The sequence below is a fragment of the Sinohyriopsis cumingii genome, chromosome 3 (genome assembly GCF_028554795.1).
Source record: "Sinohyriopsis cumingii isolate HCF-2022 chromosome 3, ASM2855479v2, whole genome shotgun sequence".
In the NCBI taxonomy this organism is placed as follows: domain Eukaryota; kingdom Metazoa; phylum Mollusca; class Bivalvia; order Unionida; family Unionidae; genus Sinohyriopsis; species Sinohyriopsis cumingii.
In genome coordinates, this window is record NC_142963.1 from 62,102,000 (window position 1) to 62,120,428 (window position 18,429).

The 18,429-nt window shown below is 35.7% G+C and overlaps 1 protein-coding gene across 1 annotated transcript in view; it reads left to right on the forward strand.

The window, feature by feature from the left end:
• LOC149802966 (uncharacterized) overlaps nucleotides 1-18,429 on the forward strand; it is a 41,342-nt gene that overhangs the window by 9,639 nt on the left and 13,274 nt on the right. Inside the window, exon 3 of the mRNA XM_089953860.1 lies at nucleotides 9,775-9,868. Within this exon, the coding sequence (XP_089809986.1) occupies nucleotides 9,775-9,868 (94 nt within the window). The remainder of the gene's footprint in view (nucleotides 1-9,774; nucleotides 9,869-18,429) is intronic.

Below are 18,429 nucleotides of genomic sequence, written 5' to 3' on the forward strand. Positions count from 1 at the left end.
CTGTTCTGCAGTGTAAAAAAATGCAGCAGTATTTGCTGAGGATTTCATTTTCTTTTCTTCACATTTTCTATATGTGATCATTCACCGTGTGCTTTCAGTTGATGATTGGTGTCAAATCAAATCAAAATCAACAAGACATTTCTGTCAGATAATGAAATTAATTGTCATTTGATTTGTTCACGATTAATGCACTCTAATCAGTAAAGCTAGTTTGATGTGCACTGCATGAAGTTTACAGCCAGTCAAATTAATCATGTAGATGTATTTTCTATGGTCTTTTTTATGCACCATATGTATTATGTAGAGGCAGCTTTTATTGTCCAGGACATGCAATTGTAGAAATTATCCGATCTGATTAAAATCAGATCACCACTGTCCTGTGTGAAGATCTGACAATGACCGCTATGGGTTCATGTTCAGGTGACCTTTGAATTAGCTAATGAAAATGCAGCTTTAAAAAATCTGAATGTGAACCAAATCATTTGGTACAAATTCATGCTCTTCATCCACACTGCTCAGTCTCCAAAAGTGAAGATACAAGACTTCATCTGATTGGCTGATAAAATTAGCAGTTATGGTAAGAACAGGTTGCCAGATGATAACCCGAAGCGGTCGCTGTCAGATCTTCATGTATAACAGTGGAGATCTGATTTTAATCAGATCGGGAAATTATCCCCCAAAATTGAATTGAGTCCACCCTTAAAAAAGTGAGACTGTATGCAAAAAATATATTAACAGTTTTTCTGTGAGCATAACAAAACCTGTAATCTTGATGAATATTAACAGAGTTCATTGTGATCATGAATACATTTGACTTCTTGATCAAATGCTGAAATCTATACTCTTTACAATTGCTTGTAATACACAGGCAATTACAATAACAATGAAAGATACCCAGGTCTGACCATTTTCATATAAACTCGTTAACCCCTTGCGCCATTTTTACGTGGCAGGAGGTAGTAGCTTACTGACAAGTTCTGTAGCGTCAAGGTCCTCTATGATACACTACAGTGGGTGGTATTATAGAAAGGTAGACAGATGAAGCTTTACAATGATATCATATAATCTGGAAGTTCTGGTGGCATTACAAAATACAGACGGAAAACCCTAATTTTTCGGACCTTTTTTTTTCCACCCAAAATTTGCCTGTGGTCGGAATCCGATTTTGTGTCCTGATTTTAGACTTTTTGGCCTCAGATCTAAGACAGACTGGTCTGAACTGCACACAGGTGAACCTTTGCAAAAAGGAGGATAAGATGGGCATTTGGAAGAAAGAGTGGTCTCGATACAAAAATGATGGTTCCGTTAAGCAAAAAAAAAAAAAAAACAGAACTCCAATTTTTTCTCTTCTGCTCATGCGCGAGCGAAATAGTGAATGAAAAATGATGTTTCTAACACAACTAGGCATTAGGTAATGGGAAATCTCTTGGAAGTTGATGTGTTAGGATGTATTCAGAAATAGCCCACAAAATGTGTTTCCTACTCGCATTTCAGGTGAAAATGACAAAAACCTCCAAGGGTTAATGAATTAAGTTTACTGGAACCTCATATACTCATGTATAAGTTGGATCCAGCTGCAAGCGGCATAGACTGAGATCTACCATCACATAATGTGCCTGCAGATTTGGGTCTGTGCAGTTTGTTAGGTCAAATCAGTAGAAACATAGACCCACATCTGCTAGTAGATAACACTGTGTGTAGCTTGGTAGGAGTATTCACTAGAACAAGCTTCATAGAGCCAGATCTTACAGCACATTATGTGATGACTGATCTTGGTCTATGTTGTTTTCAGTTGGATTCAACTTGAACATGTATATTCAGTACTCTACGAATATTCTAGTTAATTATTTGGAAATCATGTGCAAGAGGGATATAGTTTTTTAACTTGGGCCAGATGATGTTCCCTGATCGAGGTAAGATATAATAATAATAATAATAATAGTAATAATAATGAGGACTTCGTATAGCGCCTAATCTTTAGAAGCTCTAAGTGCTTTACAACATTAGAACCTATACAACCTATAACATAAAAGACATATATAATGATACGATTACAAACACAAACACCATGAAATTAGAAAACATAAAAAACATGCTGAGAATATTTAAGGTAGGAAACCATATTAGATCTTTAAGTTTGTTCTTGCAGTTGAAATAAGTGAGTTTTGAAAGCACTCTTGAATGTGATCACTGTGTCTTTGTGTCTAAGTTCGGTGGGCTATTCATTCCACGTTGCTGGGCCCTGGTATGCAGAAGAATGCTGTCCATATGACTTTTGTTTTGATAGTGGGAATAATGAGTGTAAGATTGTCAGAAGAGGAGCATATGTATCTTGCAGGTGTGTATACATGGGTGAGGTCAGATAGGTATGTTGGACTAGAGTGTGTCAGTGAAACGTAGCACAGAGAACAAATTTTGTGTTTGATTCTGGATCGAATGGATAGCCAGTGTAGGTACAGAGCAGCGGGAAGGTGTGCTCTGATCATGGTACTCTAAGTATGATCCGAGCAGCTGTGTTTTGAACTTTTTTGAGTAGATATTGAGATGAACCAGACAGAATTGAGTTACAATAGTCCAGTCTTGAAAGTACTAATGAACACACAAGTCTTTTAGTGGCATCAACTGAAAGATATTTGCAAATGGAGCTGATGCGTCTCAGCTCAAGATATGCAGCCTTGCATATGTTCATGACATGTTGGTGCAATGTGAGAGTACTGTCCAGAGTAACACCTAGGTTTTGTACTGATTGTGTGAATTTAATGTTGGCGTTGCTGATATTTATTGTTTGAGGTAAAGGATGTGAATAAGAACGTCTTTTTGTTGTGATCAGAATGAAAACTTTTAAATTACAATGGCAATTTTAAAAAATATTTTGTTAGTAAATTTTGTAATTACTTTTCTAATTGAAAGTCACATGTGGATATGCCATTGGATTTTGTTATGGGACAGTGTCCTTGAATACGGTTGGGTGGGAAATAGGTAGGTCTCAAATGATCCGTTTTAAAATGAGGCAATTATTATGTAACAACTTTTCGAGACTTGCAGTGGTGGGCCTATCAGATTTACACACATTTTCTTTCCCTGTGCACATAGTTTTCATATAAGCAGTGAACCAGTGTGGGTTTAAAGGATGTTGATACAGACAAACTTATGGACATACATTGGGAACAAAGAGCTCAACAAAAGCATAAGCTAGATACTGAGGATAATACACAACAGTGATGCAGAATTTCTCAGTGAATTGTTGAAATACCTGCTTGCACACTGTTAGTGCATCCTGTTTTGGCTCCAAGTATGCAAGATATATGTGCTGGGAGATGGATATAAATTAGTTGTGCACCTTATGTTTGAAGCAAACAACAATATGCACTACACAACGGTAAATTACAAGATTTGTAATATACTCCATATATCTAATTAGCTATTTCTGGCAAAGAGAAAAGGCATTTGATGGCTGCACAGGCTTGGATAGTTGCCATTGTTCAGCAGTTATATACATTAAAAATTTACAGAGAGGAAGCACTCCATCATATATCTGCTTTTATCTTTGAGAGAAAAATGTCACAAGTAAAAATTCAAGATAAAGAGACACAATTATGTTCTAAAAACCTACCTGTTAATCATGCGTGTTGTTATATGATGATGACACTGTAAATAAGATATACAGGAGACGTGCAGAAAGGAAAGACCTCAATCATCAGTATACAGTGAATAAGGATTTTAAAAATGACAGTCATGTTTACCCTCTCCCCTTACAACACGCACTCACCTGCAAGGAGCCTAGACCCTTATCTACTGGTATATTATATTGGAAGAAATATGGGTGACCAGTCTGTGTTATTCAAACTGTTGTGTGTGCATTCTATACAGGTTCACATACATTGTAGAAATCTGAAGCAGAACATTTTGGTTTTAATATTGTTCATCTGTACTTCTCAGCTCAGCCCCCCCCCCTTTTTTTTTTATTGTCAGGCAATGTCTATAATGGACACTTAGGAAATGGGACAGCAATCTTTACCCTGCTTGACTGAATGAATACAAATCATTGTTTTGCTATTGAAATTTAATGTAAGTAGTTCATTTTTAGCGAATACAAAAGAGAAAAACACTCAGATTTTTAGACCATTTTTTCCTGCATTATCCTTGCTAGGCTTAGCAGATCAGAATTGGAATTGTGTACCCCCTGAAGGACTAAGGATTGTGTTCTTGCTGGCCATGTTTCCTTTATATAGAGGTTCAGTATAAACTTCTGACAGGTGGAGTACCTCACGGATATTTTAGGGCCACTGCTATTTATTATGTTTACAAAATGTATGATATATATTGAAACTGATCTCTGTGCTGATGACACCACCTTATGTGATACTAGCTCGTCTAAAACTACTGTCAAAAGTAACTTATAAAACTTGTAAAACTTTCTAAATGGTACAAACATAACGGAATGGTCACTTATTTATGCAAAACCAAAGTGATGCTCAACAGAGACATTACAGAATGAATACCTAATATACAATACTACCAATGAGACAAATATGATTCACTGTATGAAGAAAATGCATCTATTTGAGAAGGTAGTATAATCAATGTAAAAGCTGAGCAAGAAATTTTCACATTATTCTCCATTGCCAAGCTTTAAGAATTTTTCAGTCATATCACTACGATGTCTGGAATGTGGCAGTTTATAGTGATGGCTAGCATTAGGGCATCATGCCACAGACATGTAGCATGATGTCCCACCCAGTCACATTATCCTGACACCAGGATGACCAGTCCCAACACTAACCTCTTAATGCTGAGTGCCAAGCGAGGCAGCTGTTAGTACCATTTTTTTATTTTATAAGTCTTTGGTATGACTCAGCTGGGGATCGAACCCACAACCTCCCACATCCGAGGCGGATGCTCTAACCACTAGGCCACTGGAGCAGTCACAGGTATATGGGAATAATAAAAAAGTTATGCCTCTATGATGCTGACTAAATGAATCACCAGAAGACAAGGAAGAAGACCTACAACATATGCACATAAAATATATAAATAATTAAAAGGAAACAAATCTATCAGACACAGACAAATCACAAAATAATAAGGAGCTGAATTATTATAAAACTATCATAATGTAATTATTAAAAACTTACCAGCACCGTGTATTCTGATGTACTATAGTTATTTTCTTCGATACCATTTGCAAAGTATTGAGTAACTTATTGCATTCAGTTATGTTGATGTTGACTCCTGGAGAGTCGTTGGAGGCTTGAAAAATGGAACAGAGAACTTGTTAACATAATCGGCGGTGGCATGTTAGGCACCTGAAGTGCAAACAACTCGCATGCTACTCACTCATTATACATGCAATATAACAAAATGTATATGGACATTGGACATCACTGTACTGAATATGTAACACCAAAATACTAAACACACACAAACAATAACAAACAGTGGTTTACAAGGACACACACATTATTTTTTTCTTTACATGAAGCCTGAATAATTAAGATTAAATTATTCTAAATTCAATGAAACTATTTAATTTTCTTTGCAGTAAAATGTTTCCCTGCATCATTGATTACCTAACTTTTGTATTGATAAAACATTTTTTGCTCACTTGACTAGTAAACTCATGGTATGGCCTTGTGTCCAAGACGCAGAATGTTTCATCTGTTGAGCATTGTTTGTCCATCAAGAATTGTTTGTTGCCACTTTTATAGTCAATATTGCTGAATCAACTTTGCTCAAACTTGTAGTATGGGTTATATAATCAGAATCTTGGAAAAATCCAAAACTGAGCAAGACCCATGCATATGACATAGGTGTTCTTGCATCAGATTGCCTGAGCATGTGACAGCGCTGGTATCTGTGTATCGGATACAGGTTTGATCAAACTTTGAATATACCTGGTATGTTTAAATTATTCTGATCTCGGATGAGTTTGATAATCAGCAAGATCCACACATGCTCTTTCATCAGATTAGCCAAGCTTGCTATACTTCCTGAAGCCATGTTTCTGTTCTTGTTAATCCAACTTGAAAAATGGGCCTATATAATCATTATCTTGAGTGGGTTCAGTAATGTTGTTGTAGGGTTTAACGCCATTTTTCAGCACACGATATGCTATTCATGGCGGCCAGTATTAATGGTGGAGGAAGAACCCGTGGAAACCCCGGAAAGAACCATTGACCCACGAGAGGTTCAATAATGCATGGAATACATATTTATGTGCTAATCTTGCATCTGATTGAATGATCTTGTTACCACTCTAGATGCTGTTTTTCTATCTGATTCTGATAAAACTTGGAACATATGCTTTTATTATATATTTCTTGGTGATATACAGAAATGTGTCAGCATGCGAACAATTTTAATGCCAGTGAAGATACAACTTGCATTGCTGTTTAGGAAATATATCTGCCATTATGTATGTTATTCGAACCTGTATTTCCATAATTAGTCCTAATTTTGTTTTTGTTCATTTTCTGTTCCTAATCTCTTATCTCCCTATCACATCAGGATGTATAGGTCTTTAAGTGTGTCAGCTATAGACCTGTTAGTGTATTCTTGTGTAGTCAGTGAAGTGACATCAAAAAATGCCTGAAAACAAACTCCAAACAACAAAACTTAGACCAAGTACATGTATTCTTGAATCATGGAACCTGTCAGTGACTGAACTTACATGATAAGATATTGTAGGAGAGGAAGAATACACCTATGCTGTGTATCAATATGATTCATCATATACAGCCTACAATATGATACGTGTTTGATACACATATTGGCTTAATGGTCTTTCCGTCTTTAGGTTGTGCCCTTTTATGTCTGGTAACATATTGATTGTATTTCTAGTATGCAGATTACAGACATATACATCTATTTATATGCCATTCTCATCCATGACAAGACAAGAAAAATTATTTCAGACAGACTACCTGTTAATTGTCAGTGATATTACCTTTTTGGTCATTTCAGGCTGGTCCATTTAATTAGATGTATGACTCACCTTGGCAACCACACCCTTTGTTTTGCACCTCGTGATTGCTTTAAAAACGTCTTGTTACCAAGTTCATGTCTTCGCTTTATCTTGGAAGACACCTTAAAAACAGGAAAATCTCATCTAGTTCAAGTTTGGTTGTGGGAGTGGGCATAAATATCCAACAATATCCTTCACTTTGTACTTCATACTAATGCAAAACAACTGCCATGGCTGAATGCACTTGTTTTCGTTGGTGTAAAAGGTAAACTATTGACTACACCCACTGCCCTTCTATTAAAAATAATTAGTTTTAATTAAGGCGACAAACTTGTATGGTTTTAAATTTGTACCGTCATTGATTTGGTGCTATTTTTTTTTTATCTCTTCAGCACGCTGAGTCACTGGTTAAATATCTCAGCATAATAAGAGACATTCCAAATTCGTTTAGTCATTAAATCATGCAAAGGGCGACATAAATTTGCACAGATGAGATTGGAACTTGATTGATTGTGAGAGACTGGTGATGTCAAATGTTGGTGGAAATCAGCTGACTGAGCATCCAATGCACGTAGCGCCAGTTTAAGCTTAATCTTCACAAATGAAGCATTTGTCTGCTCTCAGTGATAGCTAAAACTAAGCATTGACAGTATTGGTTTGCTGTATGTCTTAGATGGATGAATAAGTTTGTTTAAATATGGATTTACTGGCAGGGAGTCAGGAATCGAAGAAAGGGAACTAGTCTACTATAAGACATGTGCACTGCAAGACCTCAAATATCCCAGGTTTGAAATAGATGAAAATTGTGAAAAAAACAAATATTGGACTTTCCCGAAACACTGGAAAAAAGAATGGCCAAAGAAGACTTGGCCATGCAGGGTTGAGTGTGTCGAAAAGAGATTTCTTGTGTTTTGTTCAGAATGTACAGCATACCCTGAGTCAGCAAAACATATCTTATTCAAAGGCACATCCAATTTTAAAACTTGATTCACATGCAATGAGAATATTAGTTGTACCAGAAATGTTACTGTTAGTAAATCGAACATACCCCATGTCCCCAATCATCAAGACCCCAGCTGCTCAAGCATTTACATAATTGAGTGCAAATAAAAAGAAAAGATTTAAATGCCTTTTCATTGGGTGATTAAACCTGGAAAACCTTTCTCTGATTTTGAGTTAGCTTGCAGGATTTGGCAAAATAATGGTATAGGTTTGGGATCTAATGACATCTTATCTCACACTACTGTACATCTATAGTTAGTGCCGTGAATGTACCAATGCACATTAGTAGTCTGAATTTTCAGTCTGCAGTAATGCAAATCTTCAGTTTTTGGTTTAAAAAAAAAAAAAAAACATACATACTTGATTATGAGACAAGTTCAACTGCAAACTGCACAGACTTAGATTTGCTGTTGCATAATGCACCGGTAGATCTGGGTTTGTGCAGGTTTTAGGAGTAATCAGTAGTACATACAACATAGACCCTGTTCTGCAGATTCATTGTACTACATCAGATCGGAATCTTTGTTGTTTGCAGTTTGACTCGACTTATAAAAGAGTATGTATGTGGTAGAAAGAAAATCTAAATGTTTTGAACAGTCATTCCTGACAGTACTATGTTTCCACTTCATTTGTGAAATAATTCCAAATATATCCTCTGTATATCATCAAGATATTGAATAAATTTGACAATGAGCAAGATCTCTGCATATTAATGAGGTTATCTTCCATCTAATCGGCCTTTATTTCCAATAAAATTGCGATAAAACTCATTTAAAGTGCAGATGTATTTAAAATTCATTGAAATAACTTAAATTATTTAAAACTTGTTCTTAATTCTTTAAAAAAAATATTGTTTTAGTAAAATTCAACACAACTTTAAAAAGCCATTCGGGTGTGATTTATAAGTGTTTTCAAATGGCTTTAAAACTTTGTGCAAACCAGTTATAATTTCACAAATTTAAAATTTTTAAACAAATATTGTTGTTTTGGTGACTTTGAAACTTGTTCAGATAACATTTAAATTTATTGCATGCCCTAAGCATATTTTTTGATATAGGTGTAATCTAGGTGGAAGGGAACAGTCTAGGTATTGGTCCAGTTGATTTTGTGGCATTTGGAATCTCTCTAATACCAGTGACCATTTGTTATTATAAACAGTGTTCCTAGAATTGGTATTTTACCATTTAAAGGACACCAAAGGAACCAAAAATATTTGTCCTTTATAAACAGATTTCCTTATGAAGAGATTAAAAATAATATAGAAGTAAAGACAATGGATCCATAATTAAATTTTTGTTTTCTGTGAGCAGGTGTCCTTGTATAGAATTGTCCACTAAGGCAGGCTTTGTGATAATAGCTGTGTCTTTTATACATTAAAATATTGCTGTTAACACAGTTTTATCTTGCTTAGTAATTGTTTTGACAATGAAAAATAAACTTGGTTAATATGAGGAAACTTGCATTTGGGCTAAATGATGTTAACTACCATATGTACTCGCTTATAAGTTGAGTCCAACTGCAAACAACAATTGCACCATCAGATCAGGGTCTGTGTTATTTGTTCTACTGATTACTCCTAACAAACCACACAGACCAAGATATGCCAGTACATTAAGCAATGGCAGATCAGGGTCTGTGCAGTTTGCAGTTGGGATGGTTTTATGAGTATATATGGCATGTAAAGCTATATGTAGGCAAGAGATATAATGTATATGAGCTTTCCATCATAAATTTGTACCTTTCTGTGCAGCATGTACCAGAAAATGGATCATCTATGACACAATCAAATATATTCTCTTAATTCACAGATTGCAAACGGGTTTGCCCAAAACGTCACATCTGTATCAAGAGCACGAAGACAGCAGAGGAGAAATGTGTAACCAAGCAGTATATAAAAGAGGGGTAAGGTTGTCAAAATGATTGTTATATTTGATGGGGAAAGTTAGAAAGCTGTTTGGAAAGCGCTGTCACATTTATCAAATTCTATTACCATGCACATTATTCCTGAATTATTCATTACCATTATCTTTCACAAGTCAAGAATACCACTTTAGAGAGACATCTGTGAAAGTTTAATGTACATGACACTCAAACTTCTTGATTGACAGAAATATTATTATACATTGCAATGTATGTGTCTTGTATGAAATTGTTGCTCAGACTTCATAGTTGAATGTTTATATGCCAAATGCTAAGCAGATGAAAGCTGTTATGACAATGCATACCCTTAGTCTTGACATCATCATGACAGTGCCTACTCTTTGCCTATACAATATTATTACCATGCATACAATTAGCCTTGACAAGATTATGACAGTGTGTACCCTTAGACTTGACAATATTATGGCAATGCATAACCTTAGTCCTTACAATATTATGACTATGCATACCTGAAGTCTTGACAGTATTTTGACAATGCATGTCCTTAGTCTTGACAATATTGACAATCTATACTTAGCCATGATGATATGATGACAATGCTTACCTTAGCCTTGAAAATATTATGACATTGCATACCTTAGTCTCAACAATATTATGACAGTGCATACCATTAGTAACACTCTGGTGGTTAGAGCGTCCACCCCAGATGCGGGAGGTCATGGGTTCGAAACCTGGCAGAGTCATACCAAAGACTTACAACAATGGTACTAACAGCTGCCTTGCTAGGTGCTCAGATTAAGACATTAGTTTTAGGGCAGATCGGCCTGTTGTCAGGATAATGTGACTGGGGGGGGGGCATCATGCTGCATGTCTGCGGCATGATGCCCCAGTGGTAGACATCACTTTAAACTGCCACACTGCAGGCATCATAGTGATATGACTAGAAAATTGTTAAAGCTATATTAAAAAAAGCTACGTTAAAAAGCTAAAACACACGTACACATACCATTAGCCTTGACAATATTATGGCAATGCATACCCTTAGACTTGACAATATTATGGAAATGCATAACCTTAGACTTGACAATATTATGAAAATGCATACCTTTAACCTTGACAATATTGACAGTCCATACACTTAGCCTTGACAATATGATGACAATGCATACCTTAGGCTCAACAATATTTTAAAAATGAATATTATTAGCCTTGACAATATTATGATGTGTAACCTTAGTCTTGACAATATTATGAGAATGCATAACCATAGTCTTGACAATATTTTGATAATGTATGCCCTTAACCTTGGCAATATTGACTATCCATACCCTTAGCCTTGACACTATTATGACAATGCATACTTTAGGCTCAACAATATTTTAAAAATGTGTCACATTTACCCCGACCCAGAGTAGCCCCAGTTTGAAACATGTATAATCAAGGTAATTCTGACAAACCATTGTTTGATGTTAGGCTAGCACTAATCCCTAACGTACGATTGCTGTGGCTAGAAGTGGAGAGCCAGACCTAGGAGCTGCGAGGCCGCCAGATAGTCAGTTATCACCTAGATGTGGAAATGTTTGTCCAGATCAAAAGAAGTTACCCGAAGAAGTGGGAGTGTCTTAACTTTTTTCCCTGCAGACAGCCAGCCAGGTTGAACTGGCCGCTAAGATGATTGGACAGGGTCACAGCGCCACCCAATTAGAATCGAGATAGGGGATAGACCCTGATTTTGGTAGAATGATATCTCCGCGTCTTCTGGCAAGAATTAGTTCGCTAGAAAGATTGCCCAGAGGAGAATAGCGTAACTCCAAACAGCCATTCGTTATTGGCGGGAATATCTTAGAACAGGAAATTCTAAGTACAGAGAGCTTCAAATAAGGAAGCTTTGAGGGACAGACCAGTTACAGTTTGGTCCCGTAGTCTCTGATAGAGAGACGGAGGAAAGGAGAGAAGTCAGGAGAAGTTGAAGTCTAGGAGGAAAAGGGGAGAGAAGGGAGGAAGAGGAAATTGGGAGCGAAATTGGAGGAGGAGATAGTTGAGAGGGAAACGGAGTCGAAGGAGGTGTTGGAGGAATGGAAGGAAGGAAGGAATTAGCAGGAAAGAAAGAGATGAGTAGACGCAAGGACAGGGGGAAAATCAAACTCACACTGTAAATCACGGGGTGAATTAGGCTGTCACTTGGTCGAGGGAAAGACGGGTGATTGAGAGTTTATCATTTTAAATTATAGAATTTATTAAATTGTTATTAATTGAATTTCATCTTCGTGTTCTTTATAATTTAGCCGTTGGCATTGCTGACTGGGGGCTCAGAGCTGTAAATCTACCTCGTCACTAATTTAACTTTCTAACCCCACGAGCCCAGGTGGAACTTTCATCATAATTTAATTAATATATATTGGAAGAACCCCACCCCAATGCGTGCAAATGTCACAAAATGCATATCGTTAGTCTTGACAATATTATGACAATGCATCACCTTAGCCTTGACAATAGTATAACAGTATGAACCCTTAGCCTTGACAGTGTTATGACGTGTGACGTACTAAAATTGATACTCCTGAACAAACCTGTAGTAGCCTACCGGAGACCAAAAAACCTCAAGGACATCCTGGTCAAGGTGAGGCTAATGCCAATCACTAACCAAGACCACACTATTCAATCTGGCCCCTGTGGCGATAAAAGATAAAAGGTGCAAAACCTGCCAACATGATTGAAACCAGGACATTTTCTAGCATAGTGACTAGAGAAAAACTGAACATACATGGATCAAACAAAATGTGCAAAACAGAGAATGTAATTTATCTCATCACATGTAAGATCTGTAGCATCCAGTAGGTCAAAGAAAACTGAAAAACTACACAAAAGGATCAACCTTCATAGATCTGATTGGATGACAAAGAAGCTGTACAGAAGCCCAGTCGCAGAACACTTCTCCTATGGCCACACTTTCAGTGATATAACACTTAATGTAACAATTGCTCACAACCCCAAATGGAGTTCCAAAACCAGGAAAGAAAGGGAATCTTACTGGATACGCCACCTTAGAACATTGAAACCAAGCGATTTAAACCAAGAAGACTAGAAAAAGACAGCCATTCACACATAACATTACCTTTTTGCAGCTGGCATGTTCTGTTTTCAGTGATTCTCTTTGCTTATTAGTCACCCAATAACCTATAATTACAACGATAACAATGAAATATCTGGGATATAATTTGCGCTTACATACATTTACATAAAATAACAGATGCCACCCTGGCTCATCGATTTCTAGATCAGTATAAAATATCAGCATCCACAACAAGTCATAGGCATGTAAAGTTTTACAAAGACAATGGATTGTCTGTTTTATTTGTTTGTCTTGTCTATGTTTTGTATTTGCCTTTGAAAAAGACTCATTAAGAGTCGAAAGTGCTTAGGCTAGCTACATACTAGTTTTGCACTGTTCGTAGTCAGTTTATTACATTTATCTTAATCAATCCCTGACAAATTATATATATATATATATATATATATATATATATATATATATATATATATATATATATATATATATATATATATATATATATATATATATAGATATATAGACACGCATGCACACACACACACGCGCAGGACCACAACACTGATCTTTGGTGTATGATATAGGAAGAAAATTTGTAGCTTTCCATTTTATGAAGTTATATTTTATCATTTGCTAAATGAAACACTTTCTTCAAGTCCTTCAATATAACACAATAAATTTTAGCCTTATCCATTTATTTTAATCACTGGCCACTTAGTAACTATGGAATGGCAAAATGTAACTATGGAATGGCAAAATGTAACTATGGAATGGCAAAATGTAACTATGGAATGGCAAAATGTAACTATGGAATGGCAAAATGTAACTACGGAATGGCAAAAGTGCTTCCAGTGAAACCCATATTGTCATTTATGAAGTAGATTATGGATGATTATATAATTGGGGAAAGTTACAAGCTTTTCGGTGACATTAGGTAAGGTTGCTAGTACTTATTTAGTCTACTTTTATTTGGGTCATTTTTTGCTCTCTCTCTCTCTCTCTTTATGAATGGGAGGAATTTGAGTTTGACTGGTTAGAATAGAGACCTGTGTTTTTGCTTTAATTTATGATATTGGTTAGTGGGAAAGCAACAACTGTGGCTATTGATGACAATATTTCTGTAAACACCTTGAGGTTGAGGATATTAGATGTACATGTATGTTAAGATTTTGTCAATTGGTCTCTCACTATATATCCATCTGTTATAAATTTTGTATCTGCACAGTAACATAATAAGTTGTCCACCATCTGCACATGGGGAAAAAATGAACATTGGATTTTGTGATTGCCCAAAAGAAGAAGAATGGTTTTTGCATAATAGTTCAAGGTCTCCATCATTTACAGTTATCACATTTTGTGGATAACCTGTATTTGGGGTAAGGAAGAACCTTGTCGGTTTTGAGCTGACAAGGTTAAATATCCAGGTCACTATGACTGAAAGAAGGGAATGAATTTCATCACAATTAATTTAGCTCTACAACATTTGATGTTTTATGAAACTTTGAGGATGGCTTAACCTATTGATTAAAATGTCAAAAACAAAAGGAAGAAAATCGTTTTCTGCACAATAACATTAGTTCTGCTTCACAGAATTGGACCATTGAACTTTGTTGACATGTTATTATTGTGGTAAGAAAAATCCTATCCATTTTGGTGTCAGTAGGTCAAAGGTCAGAGACTGGTTGAAATAAGACAGTGATTTCAAGACATAAATTTCAGTTATCTACATACAACCTATTTACAGGAATATTAAACCTGGGATGGACATATATTCTGTTCTTGGTATTCTTGTTGGACCTAGGCCAGTTGACTCAATTTTTAAAAATTAATTCATTTTATGCATCCTCCCCATTTACCTCTTGAGCATCAAAGAAAACTTTCACCAGCAATGTGTTTCTGTTTTTGAAATGTTATGTCAGTCTGGTTTGGAGAAGATTGGTTCCCACTGATGTAAATTCATATTTTAAACACAACAACATCATTAAGGGCAGTAAGCAAGATACCATTTAGAGTGTTTCTTGATTTTTGAATTACAAAATACTTTTTCTAAGTTTGATGAATAAGATATATAGTGACATTCCTCTATAACATTTTTTTCACTTTAAATTTGTAGTGATAAAAATATCACTTAGTACTACATGTACTTACACCATTTATTCTGATTCTCTTGACCCTCCATTTAGTCACATGACCATGTGTCAGCAGTTTAATTTATATTAAGATGGTACCACAAACCCAATGCATCATTAGGATTATTGCAATAATAATAATAATAATGATGATGATGATAATGACTTTATTTAAAGAGGGTGACACAGTTAGCTAAGAACTAATCTACCTTGAGGCCCTCATACAAAGGAATTTATTTATTTTAGCTGCATCTCTGAAGCAACTGGATATATTGGGTTTGGAGGAAGGAAATAGAGTGGGCATTTCTAATCTCAACTGGAATACTATTCCAGAGCAAAGTTCCAGAGTATTGGAAACTTTTAAAAAATAATTCCTTGTTTGGTTTGGGAATTTTATACTGTTTTGTAGACATTGGTGACAGGTGTGGAGTATTGCCAGGTAGCCTATACTGGAATAGTGGTTGTAAATATTCAGGAGCACTATTATTGGATACCCTGTACATTAATTTGTCTTTTCTCAAACAGATTCAGTCTTTAAAAGGTAATATTTGTAACTTACAAGCTAAATTTTCCTTGCTTTCTTTCGGGACTGATATTAGCCCAAATGCTCTGGTATGAATATGTGCCAGCTTTGCTATGTTTTTGTCATTTAAATTACCCCATACTGTATTACAGTAGGCTAAATAGGGTTGTAAGTAACTGTTATAAAATTATGGACATCATCTGGAATGTTTTTGTGTTTAAGTCATGTAAGAACAAAGTTTCATCAAATTCTATATTCAGCACGAACATTACTGAAATTGTTACTGAACCAGTCATTTTTCAGCAGCTAATAGGATAATGGTCGCTAATTGAGTGAAATTGAACATGTAAAATAATATACATTTCTGGCCTATGTTGTGGGGGTGTGATTAGCAAGCCAGTTACCCTGTACACTGGTTGACTCATTGTCATGCAGTTTATGGAGACCATGAATAGGACAAAATGACAGCCATGTGTTTGGTACTTGGCCCAATGATCTTTATCACAATCACTCATTTATCTTCATGTCAGGATGACTAATTCACGCCACAGAAATTTCATCTTCAGGAGGTTTAAATGTTAAACATAAGTAATATAATTTTCTGTGGAGGAAGTCTATCAAGCCACATTGACTCAATATTATTATATTCAGGTTCTTGACATCTCCTGTATTTTATGTTGTCTGCAAAATTAAGCCCCTCCCCCTAACCTTTGTTTAATCATTCTTCACATAACACAAATATTTATAGTACTGTATATTGTCACTTACAATTTGAGCCAGACTGCAAAGAACAAAGACCCTCATCTGCTGTAGCATAATGCATTCTGCAGATCATGGTCCATCTTGTTTGTTCCACTGATTACTCCAAACAAACTGCACAGACCCAGATCTGCCAGCACATTATGTGATGGCAGGTCAGGGTCTGTGCAGTTTGCAGTTGGTCATGTCTTATAAGTGAGTAGATATGGTACATATGCACAGACTTCCCATGTGGATGATTTTACGAAATTTTTATCAGGACTTTGAGCTTTGTCACATTGCAAGAGCAAACCTCATTCATTTTCTTTTTTTTTTAGCTCTACTGGTAATAGACTTGGGAGCTTCTGGGATGGTCTGTTTTCTGTCATCATGATCTTAATATTAGCACAGATTTGTTATTGCTGTTTGCCCTGAGCTACTTGGAGGATTGTCATGAAACTTTACACACACAATCATCCCATGGTCTGGTTAGACCTGCCTGAAAGTGGTATCACTTAGACATCCAATATGGTGGCTACACTGCCATTTTGAAATGTTGTCATGGAATATTCACCAGAAGACTTCTTGTAAGGTCATGAATAAGTTGATCCTAAGTGAAAATGTTCCCACTTGTGCATCCAATATGGCTACCACAATGGCCATTTTGGGGTTTTATCAAATGACTTTTTCATGTCTAGTTGGTCCTGTTTGAAAATGGTTTCACTCTGAGATGCAATTTATCTGCCTCACTGTGGACATTTTGAAAATCACTTTGTGTCCTGATTGAATGGCCATATAAGCATAAAAGACTTTTTATGATGCCTAGCTGGTCATAAATGAAAATGGTCAGAAATGGTTTTTGTCTAATAATTTTATTTCCATATGATGTACCTTGACCAAAGTTTGTATAGGGATTGTACTTTTGTATAGGGATTGTACTTTAAGGTATGTAAGATGTCTGTTGATTTTGGGGTCAAAAAGGTCAAGCTGATTATGGCTCAGAGAAAATTTGTTTTACCTAATAACTTTTTGTCAACAATAAGATTTTTGACCAAACTTTGTCAATATCTTGCACTAAACATAATAAAGAGTGAAAGGTCAGAATTCATGATCATGGTAAGTAAGATGAGAAAATAATGCTTTCTGCATATTACATGTACTAAGATGGCATACTTTGACTTGAAGGTCGAGGTCATTAAAACCCACAGGTCAGTAATCTACAGAGTGGTCCATTCCGTACTAATGCCTATACATAGAGGACTGTTAATCAGGGTTGGCATTTAATGTATCATTCACAGTACTAATGGGAACAAGTATTATTTTGCATGGTATGATCATCTTTTTTTAATTCCTAAACAGCCATGTGACTTGTGAAATGTCATTTGCACCTGTACACCCTTATACCCATACACATTTGCATATTTTGATACCTGTTTGTACACCCTTATGACCAAACTCATTTGCTTATTTTCATACCTATACGTACACCCTTATGCCCATACTCATTTGCATATTTTGATACCCATAGATCATTATGCCCACACTTATTTGCATATTCTGATACCTGTACATCTGTATGCCCATACTCATTTGCATATTTTGATACCTATAGATCATTATGCCCACACTTATTTGCATATTCTGATACCTGTACATCTGTCTGCCCATACTTATTTGCATATTTTGACACCTATATGTACACCTTATAATGCCCATGCTCTTTTTTTTATATTTTGATACCTGTACATTCTTATGACTATTGTCATTTGCATATTAGATCCATTTAAGTGCACATAGTTCAGTATGAGTGCTCTTTCAAGGTAAAAACAACTAGTACATTAAATTGACTATTGTTTTCATTTGATATATATATATTGTTCCACACTATCTATAGTAAATATTATATTTGCTATTATTACTTGTATCTTGTAACAGTCCCATCCATTTTATAGGAAGATTGGAAACCTATCTACATGTTGATAGCAATTTGTAAGAACTGATCATATTATTGCATTTGTTAACTTTTTCATATATAGCTACTACTACTACTATGATCTGTGATAGTGCAACATTCAATATCAAATGTATGTGAATTAAGGGAGGTAAGCATACAGTCATATTT